Source organism: Leopardus geoffroyi, chromosome A2, assembly GCF_018350155.1.
Source record: "Leopardus geoffroyi isolate Oge1 chromosome A2, O.geoffroyi_Oge1_pat1.0, whole genome shotgun sequence".
Lineage (NCBI taxonomy): Eukaryota > Metazoa > Chordata > Mammalia > Carnivora > Felidae > Leopardus > Leopardus geoffroyi.
In genome coordinates this window covers 18303012-18315201 of record NC_059331.1, presented here as the reverse complement: position 1 = coordinate 18315201, position 12190 = coordinate 18303012, and the positions used below count along the sequence as shown (strand labels likewise).

General features: G+C 57.5%; 1 protein-coding gene across 2 annotated transcripts; it reads left to right on the top strand.

Annotated features, from left to right (window-relative positions):
* Nucleotides 1-601: 601 nt before the first annotated feature.
* LAMB2 (laminin subunit beta 2) lies at nt 602-12134 on the top strand. Of its 2 annotated transcripts, XM_045496756.1 has the most exons (33): nt 602-714; nt 802-887; nt 1005-1177; nt 1264-1399; nt 1481-1554; nt 1920-2108; nt 2201-2264; nt 2499-2701; nt 2790-2910; nt 3242-3430; nt 3642-3821; nt 3941-4053; nt 4315-4394; nt 4478-4610; nt 4786-4944; nt 5022-5149; nt 6827-6959; nt 7145-7337; nt 7417-7560; nt 7785-8016; nt 8100-8263; nt 8339-8563; nt 8642-8859; nt 8971-9067; nt 9155-9527; nt 9616-9800; nt 9878-10119; nt 10199-10547; nt 10877-11084; nt 11161-11302; nt 11386-11562; nt 11654-11813; nt 11893-12134. In XM_045496756.1, exons 2-33 carry the CDS (start codon nt 803-805, stop codon nt 12027-12029), a joined length of 5406 nt encoding a protein of 1801 aa, XP_045352712.1. In that variant the 5' UTR covers nt 602-714; nt 802; the 3' UTR covers nt 12030-12134. The 2 variants fall into 2 exon arrangements, with proteins under 2 accessions (XP_045352712.1, XP_045352713.1); XM_045496757.1 differs by lacking the exons at nt 602-714; nt 802-887; nt 1005-1177; nt 1481-1554; nt 1920-2108 and having other exon boundaries at nt 1290-1399.
* Nucleotides 12135-12190: the final 56 nt, after the last annotated feature.

Here is a 12190-nt window from a genome sequence, read left to right as displayed (position 1 = left end):
CACTCCCTGCCTCTGTTGTCAGCTGTCCAGCACCCATTTTCACACCGGGAAACTGAGACACCACTTCTTGTGCATACTTGCAGTAGTGACTAAGGGAGGTGGAGTCTCCTGGAACAGTGACTTGGGCAAGGGGATGGCTTTTCTCCATCTCTCGTCCTACCTCCATCTTGTCCTGTGGCTCTGGCCAGGCCAGCCTAAAGCTTCCCACATCCCTAAAGAGAGGAGCTTGATGCCTCTGTGTGTGCTCTCTCATTTACCTGCTGATGCTGGAACCCTGGAACTGAACAGCCTAGTTGATGGTGACTTCCACAGCACTCACAGTGCTGGGGAGAAAGGCTGGGTTCTGTGGGCCGTTTGAAGTCTCAGAAGATCAGACTCCTTTTCTTTGCTCATGCCATGCCCCCTACTTGGTGCGCTCCCTAACTGTGGCGGCCTAAAACCAAACCCCCTGCCCCTTGGTCTGAACCAGACCAAGGGAGCACAATAAAGTTTTGCAGGTGAGCTGGACTATGTCTGGTTTCTAGAATGAGGATCATTACTGGAGAGGTGGGAGAGGAAATTCTGCACAGTGTTGCACTCCTGCCCAAGATCCGCTCCACGCTTTCTTTCTTGCCGTACTTTTCAACTTTGCTCAAAGTCGCAGGACTGTGCTAGTGGAGGGACTGCCGGAGGGAGGATTGAGTGGGGAATCAGCGAGGAACTTAGGAGGGCAGGGTCTGCACGGAACCCCAAGGGAGGGGTAGGGTGGGCCTGGGCTACAGACCTCTCATCCCCCCTCATCTGGATTCCCCTCTTCTTCAGGATGGAGCGGGCCTCAGGGGTATCAGGGAGGGACCTGCGGGGACTGCCTGGGCCCTGGGAGCTTCGACTGGGCCTGCTGCTGAGTGGTGAGAGGGCCTAGTGAAGGCCTGGGGTTTGTGGGATGAGATGGTGGGTCCGGGGGGAGCTAGCCCTGGGGCTGCGGGGTGGGAACGCAGCAGAACTGGCTGACCCACTGTTCCCAGCGCTGGCCACCGCCCTGGCCCAGGCCCTGGCCCCAGATGTGCCAGGCTGTTCGAGGGGAAGCTGCTACCCCGCCACAGGTGACCTGCTAGTGGGCCGTGCTGACAGACTGACTGCCTCATCCACCTGTGGCTTGCATGGCCCCCAGCCCTACTGCATCGTTAGTCACCTTCAGGTGAGGCTGGGGGTGGCTAGGCCAGGGGAGGGGATGCTGGCACTGGCTGAAGCACTGACCCTGACCTTGACTCTGACCCAACCCAGGATGAGAAGAAGTGCTTCCTGTGTGATTCCCGGCGCCCCTTCTCTGCTAGAGACAACCCAAACAGTCATCGCATCCAGAATGTAGTTACCAGCTTTGCACCACAGCGCCGGACAGCCTGGTGGCAGTCAGAGAATGGTGAGGCCGTGGGTGGGGCATGGGGTGAGTGGGGTTGCCCACCAGTAGTCTCAAGTCCCTGACTTCCGACTCCTGCCTCAGGTGTCCCCGTGGTCACCATCCAGCTGGACTTGGAGGCTGAGTTTCATTTCACACACCTCATTATGACCTTCAAGGTGCCCGCATGTCTGGGAGCCTGCTTGAATCACCCTGCTTGGCTCCCCATTACCCCTGAACAGATTCCCAGCAACTTAGCCCAGCCTCCCTGAGGTCACATGCTGTACTCTGGCTGCATGGGAGGCTCCTTCATGGCCCACACCTTCTGTTGCCTTCTGCCTCCAGGCCTTTGCACGCGCTGCCTCCCTGGGCCCCATGACCCCTGAGCCTCCCCATTAGAAGGGGCTACCCTCCCTGACTATTGCTTGGCTTCCAGCAGTCACCCCCACCTGTCCATGAACTGCTTGAGGGCAAGCCCCAGCTGGGCAGGGCTCTTGATAGGCCTGGGCCTGAGGCCCACTGATCAGCCATGCCCCCCACCCAGACATTTCGTCCTGCTGCCATGCTGGTGGAGCGCTCAGCAGACTTTGGACGCACCTGGCATGTGTACCGATATTTTTCCTATGACTGTGGGGCTGACTTTCCAGGAGTCCCACTGGCCCCCCCACGGCACTGGGATGACGTAGTCTGTGAGTCCCGCTACTCAGAGATTGAGCCATCCACTGAAGGCGAGGTGAGGGGTGGGATCTGACTTGGGGCAGGAAGAGGGGAGATGATGGGCCTGAGGCAGGGTCCAGTGCCTCTAATGACCCCATGTTCCTCCAGGTCATCTATCGTGTGCTGGATCCTGCCATCCCTATCCCAGATCCCTACAGCCCACGGATCCAGAGTGAGTGTTCTTCCCTTTGAGCCTGGCACAGTTCCAGCGTCCGGCCGGTGACTATTTGGGGCCTCAGTAGCTATTTTGGGTGCTTCTTAGGGCAGGTGCCAAGTCCAGTTTAGCTCACATAGCAATAGACAGGAGGTCTCCCAAGGTGACCTTAGCAGCTGCAGCCCCTGAGTGGGCATGGAGTAACAAGAGCCTGCCTGGCCAACTGGCTCCCAATTCTTTCACCCAACTTAGACCTGCTGAAGATCACTAACCTACGGGTGAACCTGACACGGCTGCATACACTGGGGGACAACCTGCTTGACCCACGGCGGGAGATCCGTGAGAAATACTATTATGCCCTCTACGAGCTGGTTGTGCGTGGCAACTGCTTCTGTTACGGACACGCCTCACAGTGTGCACCCGCCCCAGGGGCACCAGTGCATGCTGAGGGCATGGTGAGGGGCTTTAACTGGTTGGAATAGGGCTGGGGGCAGGGGCGGGCATGGCTGGACAGTGCTGACCACCTGCTTGCCCACCTTCTAGGTTCATGGGGCCTGCATCTGCAAACATAACACTCGTGGCCTCAACTGTGAGCGGTGTCAAGATTTCTATCATGACCTGCCCTGGCGTCCGGCTGAAGATGGCCACAGTCATGCCTGCAGGAGTGAGTGAGATCCTGGCCCACATAGCCCCAGAACTCTGTTGTCTGGCTGTGCCATGAGTAAAACCTAGAGCTGGTTGGTCAAGCCCCTAACACCCAGACTGTATCCAAAGAGTATGCAGGCCTTCATGCCCTTAGGGATTCCCTTAACTCTCCTTCGCAATCTGCTCTAGGCAGGGGGTCAGTATAATGCTGAGACCTTAAAGTACCTGAGCCCACAGCCACAAATTCTGGCCTGTGGCAGGGACCTGCTGTGTCACTGGGACCCTTACACCCCTTACCTTCAGGACATCGGCCCTCAAGTGACCTTTGTCCTGCCTTCCCCTCCCCCAAGAGTGTGAGTGCCATGGGCATGCCCACAGCTGCCACTTCGACATGGCCATATATCTGGCATCTGGCAACGTAAGTGGAGGTGTGTGTGATGGATGTCAGCACAACACAGCTGGGCGCCACTGTGAGCTCTGCCGACCCTTCTTCTACCGTGACCCAACCAAGGACCTGCGGGACCCTGCTGTGTGCCGCTGTGAGGCTGGGATTGGGCATGGGAGAGGGAAGGCTGAGTCTGGGGTAGGAACTGGGAAGCCAGACTGCTGTCCAGGTTGCAGGGGTTTGGGGGTGGGTGGGAGGGGGCATGGGGTGAAACCAGGCTGGGAATCCAGGGTAAAGAGGCTTGGGAGATAAGTGGTGCTGGGCTAGTTGGAATAGGGTGACCCTGCACCTCTTTTTGCCCTCAGCCTGTGATTGTGACCCCATGGGTTCTCAAGATGGTGGTCGCTGTGATCCCCATGATGATCCTGCTCTGGGGCTGGTCTCGGGCCAGTGTCGCTGCAAAGAACATGTGGTGGGCTCTCGCTGCCAGCAATGCCGTGATGGCTTCTTTGGGCTCAGTGCCAGCGACCCTGCAGGCTGTCGGCGTATGTGCTTCCTGCCCTACCTCCTGTGCTAACCTTAACCCTTGACTTCTTACTTTTTACCCAATGAACACCAGCACTACCATGTTCCCCAGAGTGCTGATGGGTCTCCTTCCCCACAGGATGTCAGTGTGATGCACGGGGCACAGTGCCTGGGATCACCTCTTGTGACCCCAACAGTGGAACCTGTTTCTGCAAGCGTCTAGTGACTGGACGTGGCTGCAACCGCTGCTTGGTGCGACTGCAGGGGTCTGGGGTTCTGGGGTCCTGCACTTATTCTCAGAGCACAGGGTGAGGGGGTGGTGTCTATACTCTACTGGGGAGAGCTTAGGGTCTATTCCTAGCTGGGAGGCCAAGGGTGGGAACCATGGTCTAGGGACCATGTTTTCTCCAAGGGGTGGTAGAGGCTGAGAGCTGTCATTGGATTCCCTGATGGGTGGCAGGAGCGGGGGGGGGGGGGTCTGTTTCTGGCCCCCAGCAACTTCCTCTCCCCTAGCCTGGCCATTGGGGCCTGAGCCACGACCTGCTTGGCTGCCGTCCATGTGATTGCGACGTGGGTGGTGCCTTGGATCCCCAGTGAGTGCCGTATAAGGGGTCTGGGGGGGCAGAGATCCTGGGCAGGGTAAGGGATCCTTCTTGAGTAAACATGGGCTTCCCAGGTGCAGTGAGGCCACAGGTCAGTGCCGCTGTCGCCAGCACATGGTGGGGCGACGCTGTGAGCAGGTGCAGCCTGGCTACTTCCGGCCTTTCCTTGACCACCTAACTTGGGAGGCTGAGGACACCCGAGGACAGGTAGGGAGCAGTGTTGGAGGGCAGGGCTTGTGCAGAGTTATGGGTGGTACTTTGTCTGGGGAGGGTGTCCAGCCTTGGACAGGGCCTCAGCTGAAGAGCTGGGGTTTGGGGACAGGTTGTGGTAGAAGAAATGGTGCCTTACCTAGGCACCCACCCTGAGCTGCATCCCTCACAGGTGCTGGATGTGGTGGAGCGCCTGGTGACCCCTGGTGGGACTGTATCCTGGACAGGCCGGGGCTTTGTTAGACTGCAGGAAGGTCAGGCACTGGAGTTCCTGGTGACATCTGTGCCAAGAGCCATGGATTATGATCTGCTGCTGCGCTTGGAGCCCCAGGTCAGACTCTGTGAAACCTGACCCAGAGCTGAACCTCCAGGTTTGGTAGCATTTCCTTCATCATCCCGTTCCACCAGGTCCCTGAGCAATGGGCAGAGATGGAAGTGGCCGTGCAGCGCCCAGGGCCTGTGTCTGCCCATGGCCCGTGTGGGCACATGCTGCCCAAGGATGACCACATTCCAGGGACCCTGCAACCAGAAACTAGGTGAGGGCGCTAATGTAGCATCTGTAACAGTGGAGGGGTGCAGGCCAGCCCTAATTCTCTGAAGGGCACTTGGAAGCCCACGCTGCTTATTCATCTGTCCCTTGCTTCAAGTGCCTCCTCCTGTGAGCTGTTTGCCAGGTGCTGTTAGGCGTGGCAGAGGTCAGAGGAAGGAAGTAGAATAGGCCTGCTCTCTTAGGGGTCTAAATTCCAGAGGTCTGTGGCAAGAATTAATGGGAACTCATTTAGTGTCACTATAAGGAATGCCCACAGTGGGAAGGGATGGCATCAGAGCATTCTGAGCAGGGATGTGCCTGGTCTGATTATTGTTTTATTACATTCTGGGTAATATTTGTTTCATGTATCTGTTTTGTCACCGTCTTTTTTGATGCTTTTATTATGTAAATATTCAAACATACACAGAAGTAGAGAGAGCAGCATAAAAGGGGTCATACCCATTATAGACATTTTTACCAACTGCGACTTGTGTTTAACAAAGATCCCTCTACTTTCTGAGTGGAGAACAGACTGAAAGGGACCAAAGGGGAAGCTGGAAGATCTGCTGGAGACTATTGAGTTAGCTGAGTGACAGTGGTTTGGACAGAGGTTTAGTGGTTGATGTGGTGAGATGATGAAGGTTCCAGAGGGTTCTAGTGGCAGAGATGATGGGTTAGAAGTGTAGGAAAGGGAAAGTGGAAAGATGAGTCTAGAGTTTTGAGTTTGTTCATCTGGGTTGGTGTTGGGCTCTTTACTGAGATAGAGACATAGGGAGGAGCTGTTCTGAGTTGCTTAGACATGTGAGAGAAGGCCAGTGGATGGTTGGATTTCTATGTCTGCAATTACTGAGAGGCCTCAAGTTGGAAATATAAGTTTGGGACTTGTCACTAAAGAGATAGGTCTAGATGAAATGACCAGAGAAAGGAAGGAGGACCAGAAGAAAGCTCTGGGTGTTAGAGGCCAGTAGAGAAGGAAGAGTTGGCAGTGGGGGGAAATCAGGAGTGTGGACAGGGTTCCAGAAGTGGAGAGAAGAGTGTCTCAGGAAGGAGGGTGCACTGCTCTCATCGCATGCTGCTGAATGCTGGAGCAGACGGGAACAGAGAAGAGGCTGCTGGGTTTGGCTACATGGAGGTTTATGGTGAGCTTGATACAGGCCATCTTGATGGCACGTTGGCATAAAAACTCCATTGGAGTGCGAGGCTGGAGTAGAGGCAGTGACCACAGTTCAATTTATTGGGGAGGAGAGCAAAGATAAAGCAACAGCTACGGGAGACTCAGGGATTAAGAGAAGATGTTTTCAAGGGGAAATAAAAGATGTTTGTAGGCTGATGGGAATGACCTAGGAAAGGCAGAGCCAGGTTGGAGGGAATGACATAGTCTTGGTGAAGAGGAGCAGAGGTTGGAGGTCAAGGTTGGAGGAAATGTGAGGAGGCCATTGAAGAAAAATTGGCAAGTATTTGTGCCAGGGAAATGCCATGGGGTTGCAAGACTGTAGGGAGCATTTTCAGAGATTGGTCTGCACAGGTATAGGAGTCCAGTGAGGCATGCTTGTGGAAATCTGTATACCAGCCCTAGCATCTTTCTTGGCCGATGGTTGGGTTGCTGTGTGTGGGGTGAGGAGGCCTAGGACGGTGGGTACAGGGACCCTGGGTGAACCCCATACCTGTCCTTGTCTCCCCCCAGGTATATGGTATTTCCAAGACCTGTCTGCCTTGAGCCTGGCATCTCCTATAAGCTGCATCTGAAGCTGGTGCGGACAGGGGGAAGTGCCCAGCCTGAGGCCCCCTACTCTAGACCCAGCCTGCTCATTGACTCGGTGAATAGTCCTCTCTCCCCACACTGACTGGGAAGGCAAGGTCTATGGGATGGGACCTGTAGTAGTGGTGGCTGGATAGGCGGGGCCTATGACAGAAGAGGCAGGCCCATGGTGGTGCTAAGTGCTCTGGCAGTGTCAATATAGTCTTGGGTCTGGACCTCATTCTTCCTTGCTCATCTTTTCAGTTGGTGCTGCTTCCCCGTGTCCTCGTGCTGGAGATGTTTAGTGGGGGTGATGCTGCTGCCCTGGAGCGCCGTGCCACCTTTGAACACTACCGTTGTCACGAGGAGGGTCTGGTGCCCAGTAAGACCCTTCCCTCTGAGGCCTGTGTCCCCCTCCTCATCAGCCTGTCTGCCCTACTCTACAATGGTGCCTTGCGTAAGTGTCTGTGATGTGGGTCGGTGGGGCAGAGGTGTGGGGCCCCAGCCTGACTTGGCCCTATCCACCTGCCCCACAGCCTGTCAATGTGACCCCCAGGGCTCACTGAGTTCTGAGTGTAATCCCCATGGCGGTCAGTGCCTGTGTAAACCTGCAGTGGTTGGGCGCCGCTGTGATCGCTGTGCCCCTGGTTTCTACGGCTTTGGCCCCACAGGTTGTCAAGGTACTTGCCTGCCTTTCTTTCCTCCTTTCCTTCTCTCTCCTCCCCACTACTATTCTCCCTCCTCCCTCCGACTCTGCTTCTTCCTTCCTCTAACTCTGCATCGGACCCTATGCTCTCAGCACCAGGACACTGGAAGTTCTCTTCCATTCCCTGACTTTCCCACCCTGACCCCACCTAGATTCCCTCAAATCCCCTCCCTGGCTCAGCCTCTGCCTTGCCCCCAGCCTGCCAGTGCAGCCCCGAGGGGGCACTCAGTGGCCTATGTGAAGGGACCAGTGGGCAATGCCCCTGCCGAACTGGTGCCTTTGGGCTTCGCTGCGATCGCTGCCAGCGTGGCCAGTGGGGATTCCCTAACTGCCAGCCATGTGTCTGCAATGGGCATGCAGATGAATGCGACACCCACACAGGCACTTGCCTGGGCTGCCGTGATCACACAGCGGGTGAGCACTGTGAAAGGTGAGCCTGGAGCAGCTGGGAGTGGGTTGGTGGGTGGGAATGCTGCTCAGGGATCACATATCTCTTCCTGCCCCTCCCTGAAGGTGCATTGCTGGCTTCCACGGGGACCCACGGCTACCACATGGGGGCCAGTGCCGGCCCTGTCCCTGCCCTGAAGGCCCTGGGAGCCGGCGGCACTTTGCTACTTCTTGCCATCGGGATGGGTACTCCCAGCAGATCATGTGCCACTGTAAGGCAGGCTACACAGGTAAGTAAGGTGCAGGCATGGGATCAGGGTGGGGCAGCTGAACTGAACACTCATGCCTTTCCCAACCCTGGGCAGGGCTGCGGTGCGAAGCTTGTGCCCCTGGGCACTTTGGGGACCCATCAAGGCCAGGTGGCCAGTGCCAGCCCTGTGAGTGCAGTGGGAACATTGACCCCACGGACCCTGATGCCTGTGACCCCCGCATGGGGCAATGCCTGCGCTGCTTATACCACACGGAGGGGCCACACTGTGCCCACTGCAAGCCTGGCTTCCATGGACAGGCCACCCAACAGAGCTGTCACCGTGAGTGTGGGATTGGGATGGCTGGGGCAGGGCTCTGCTGCTCAGGCTCTCCTTGATTAATGTGTTTGACTGGCACAGGCTGCACCTGCAACTTGCTGGGCACAGATCCCCAGCTGTGCCCGTCCACTGACCGGTGCCACTGTGACCCAAGCAGTGGGCAGTGCCCATGCCTCCCCAATGTCCAGGGCCCTAGCTGTGACCGCTGTGCTCCCAACTTCTGGAACCTTACCAGTGGCCATGGATGTCAGCCCTGTGCCTGCCACCCAAGCCGAGCCAGAGGCCCTACCTGCAATGAGGTATGGGATTCTCCTGTGGATCCCTGGGTGGATGGTGCCAGCTGTCTGTCTTAACTCTCAAGGGCTTAGCCTCTGATTGAGGCTCTGACCTCTGCCCTGTTCCCACTCTAGTTCACAGGGCAGTGCCACTGCCGTGCTGGCTTTGGTGGGCGAACCTGTTCTGAGTGCCAAGAGCTCCACTGGGGAGACCCTGGTTTGCAGTGCCGCGGTGAGAGCTGGCAGGGCTAGGGTAGATGGGGGACTTCTCAGGATGTCCCACTGCCACCCTAACTTCATGGTCTGCCCTTTTCTGCAGCCTGTGATTGTGACCCTCGTGGAATAGACACGCCTCAGTGTCACCGCTCCACGGGCCACTGTAGCTGCCGCCCAGGAGTGTCTGGCGTGCGCTGTGACCAGTGTGCCCGTGGCTTCTCAGGGGTCTTTCCTGCTTGCCACCCATGCCACACATGCTTCGGGGACTGGGACCGTGTGGTACAGGACTTGGCTGCCCGTACGCGGCGCCTGGAGCAGCGGGCACAGGAGCTGCAGCAGACGGGTGTGCTGGGTGCCTTTGAGAGCCGCTTCTGGCACATGCAGGAGAAGCTGGGGACTGTGCAGGGGATTGTGGGTGCCCGCAACACCTCAGCTGCCTCCACTGCGCAACTTGTGGAGGCCACAGAGGAGCTACGGTGCGGATGGGCCTGAGGATATGTGGTGGGATGGGGCAGAGGCCCAGTGGCCTGAAGCTTCTCTAAACACCACTACCTACTGGCACAGGCGTGAAATTGGGGAGGCCACTGAGCACCTGACCCAGCTGGAGGCAGAACTGACTGATGTGCAGGATGAGAACTTCAATGCCAACCATGCACTGAGCAGTCTGGAGCGAGATGGACTTGCACTTAATCTCACACTGCGGCAGCTGGACCAGCATTTGGACCTGCTCAAGCATTCAAACTTCCTGGGTGGGTTGTTGGCCAACTAGGCAGGTGGACCAGGGGTGAGTGATCTTTAGCTGACTGCCAGCCTTTGTCCAATATAGGTGCCTATGACAGCATCCGCCACGCCCACAGTCTGTCTGCAGAGGCGGAACGTCGTGCCAACACGTCAGCCCTGACAGTGCCCAGTCCTGTGAGCAACTCAGCAGATACCCGGCACAGGACAGAGGTGCTAATAGGTGCCAAGAAGGAGGACTTCAACCGCAAGCACATGGCCAACCAGCAGGCACTAGGCGAGCTCTCAGCCCGTACCCAGTCCCTGAGCCTGACAGGCATCAATGAACTGGTGAGGCACAAGTGTGGGGTGGGACATGTGGGTGTGGCTGTTCCTTCCACAGGTCCCTGACTTGTTCTGTGCCTGGCAGGTGTGTGGGCCCCCAGGGGATGCACCCTGTGCAACAAGCCCTTGCGGGGGTGCTGGCTGCCTGGACGAGGATGGGCAACCCCGCTGTGGGGGCCTCAGCTGCAATGGGGCAGTAGCCATGGCGGACCTGGCACTGGGTCGGGCCCGGCACACGCAGGCAGAGCTGCAGCGGGCACTGGCAGAAGGTGGCGGCATCCTCAGCCAGGTGGCTGAGACCCGTCGGCAGGCAGGAGAGGCACAGCAGCGGGCCCAGGCAGCCCTGGACAAGGCTAATGCTTCCAGGGGACAGGTGGAGAAGGCCAACCAAGAACTTCGGGAACTTATCCAGAGTGTGAAGGACTTCCTCAGCCGTGAGCCTCCCGTGTGGCCCAGGCCATGTGGTTGTGTCACCTGTGTCTATGTTCATACTTGTGTCCCTGGGTCCATACTTGGGTCAGAGCCTGCACTGGACCTGTGCTTATGACCCCATGTCTAGCCCCTCAACCCTTGCCTATATGTGGTCCCCAAGTCCACGACCCCAAGTCTGTGCCCACTTACAGTTCCTGTCCTTGTAGTTAATCACTATGCCTAGTAGTAAACCCATATTCTGTGTGGGGTCCCTGAGTCCATACCCCAAAACTGTGTTCGATGCCAATACTGGAGAATCTGTGTCCCTAAGCCCTTGCCTGTGTCCCCATAGAGGAGGGGGCTGATCCTGATAGCATTGAGATGGTGGCCACACGAGTGCTAGAGCTCTCCATCCCAGCATCACCTGAGCAAATCCAGCACCTGGCAGGCGCAATTGCAGAGAGGGTCCAGAGCCTGGCGGATGTGGACACAATCCTGGCACGCACCGTGGGAGATGTACGTCGGGCAGAACAGCTATTGCAAGATGCACGGCGGGCAAGGTCTGACTGTGACCCTGGCCCCATCCTTGACACCTGGTCCTGATACTTGCAGGCTCTGATTCCCTCTCTTCTTCAGGAGCCGGGCTGAGGGTGAGAAACAGAAGGCAGAAACAGTACAAGCAGCACTGGAGGAAGCCCAGAGGGCACAGGGAGCTGCTCAGGGTGCCATCCAAGGGGCGGTAGTTGACACACAGGACACTGAGCGGACACTGCATCAGGTGTGGTTTCTCTGGGACATCAGTGGGGCAAGATTATGGGCATGCACCATAGACCTGTTTAACCCTGGGTCCACCCATGACAGGTTCAGGAGAAGATGGCAGGTGCAGAGCAGGCACTGAGCTCTGCAGGTGAGCGGGCTCAGCAATTGGATGGTCTTCTGGAGGCTCTGAAATTGAAACGAGCAGGGAATAGCCTGGCAGCCTCTAGTGCGGAAGAAACAGCGGGCAGTGCCCAGGGTCGTGCCCGAGAGGCTGAGCAGGTGGGTTGAGGCAGAGCCAGCTGGTGGGGGTTGAAGTAGAGTCTGGGCCTCCACTGAGACACCCAGCTGACTTTGCCTTCTATATCCCCAGCTGCTGCAGGGCCCACTAGGCGACCAGTACCAAACAGTGAAGGCCTTGGCTGAGCGCAAGGCCCAGGGTGTGCTGGCTGCACAGGCACGGGCAGAGCAACTTCGGGATGAAGCTCGAGGCTTGTTGCAGGCTGCTCAGGACAAGCTGCAACGGCTACAAGGTGATGATTGGGGTGGGTGGGCGCCAGAGGTGTGGGACTGTGGGAGTAGGACCCTTCAGCTGAGACCTTCCCCTCCTAGAGCTGGAGGGCACCTATGAAGAGAACGAGCGGGCACTGGAAGGCAAAGCAGCCCAGCTGGATGGGCTGGAGGCCAGGATGCGTAGCGTGCTTCAAGCTATCAACTTGCAGGTTCAGATCTACAACACCTGCCAGTGACCCCTGCGCGACGCCTACTCCAGTCCCCAACCCCGCCCGTTACTGCATCTGCTTGAAACAGTTCCCAGCCCGACCAGGCCCTCAATAAACCGCTGTGATTACCCACTGTGTAGTCTGGACTCTGATTTGGGGAGGGCGGGGTCTCTGGGCGGAACCTCAGG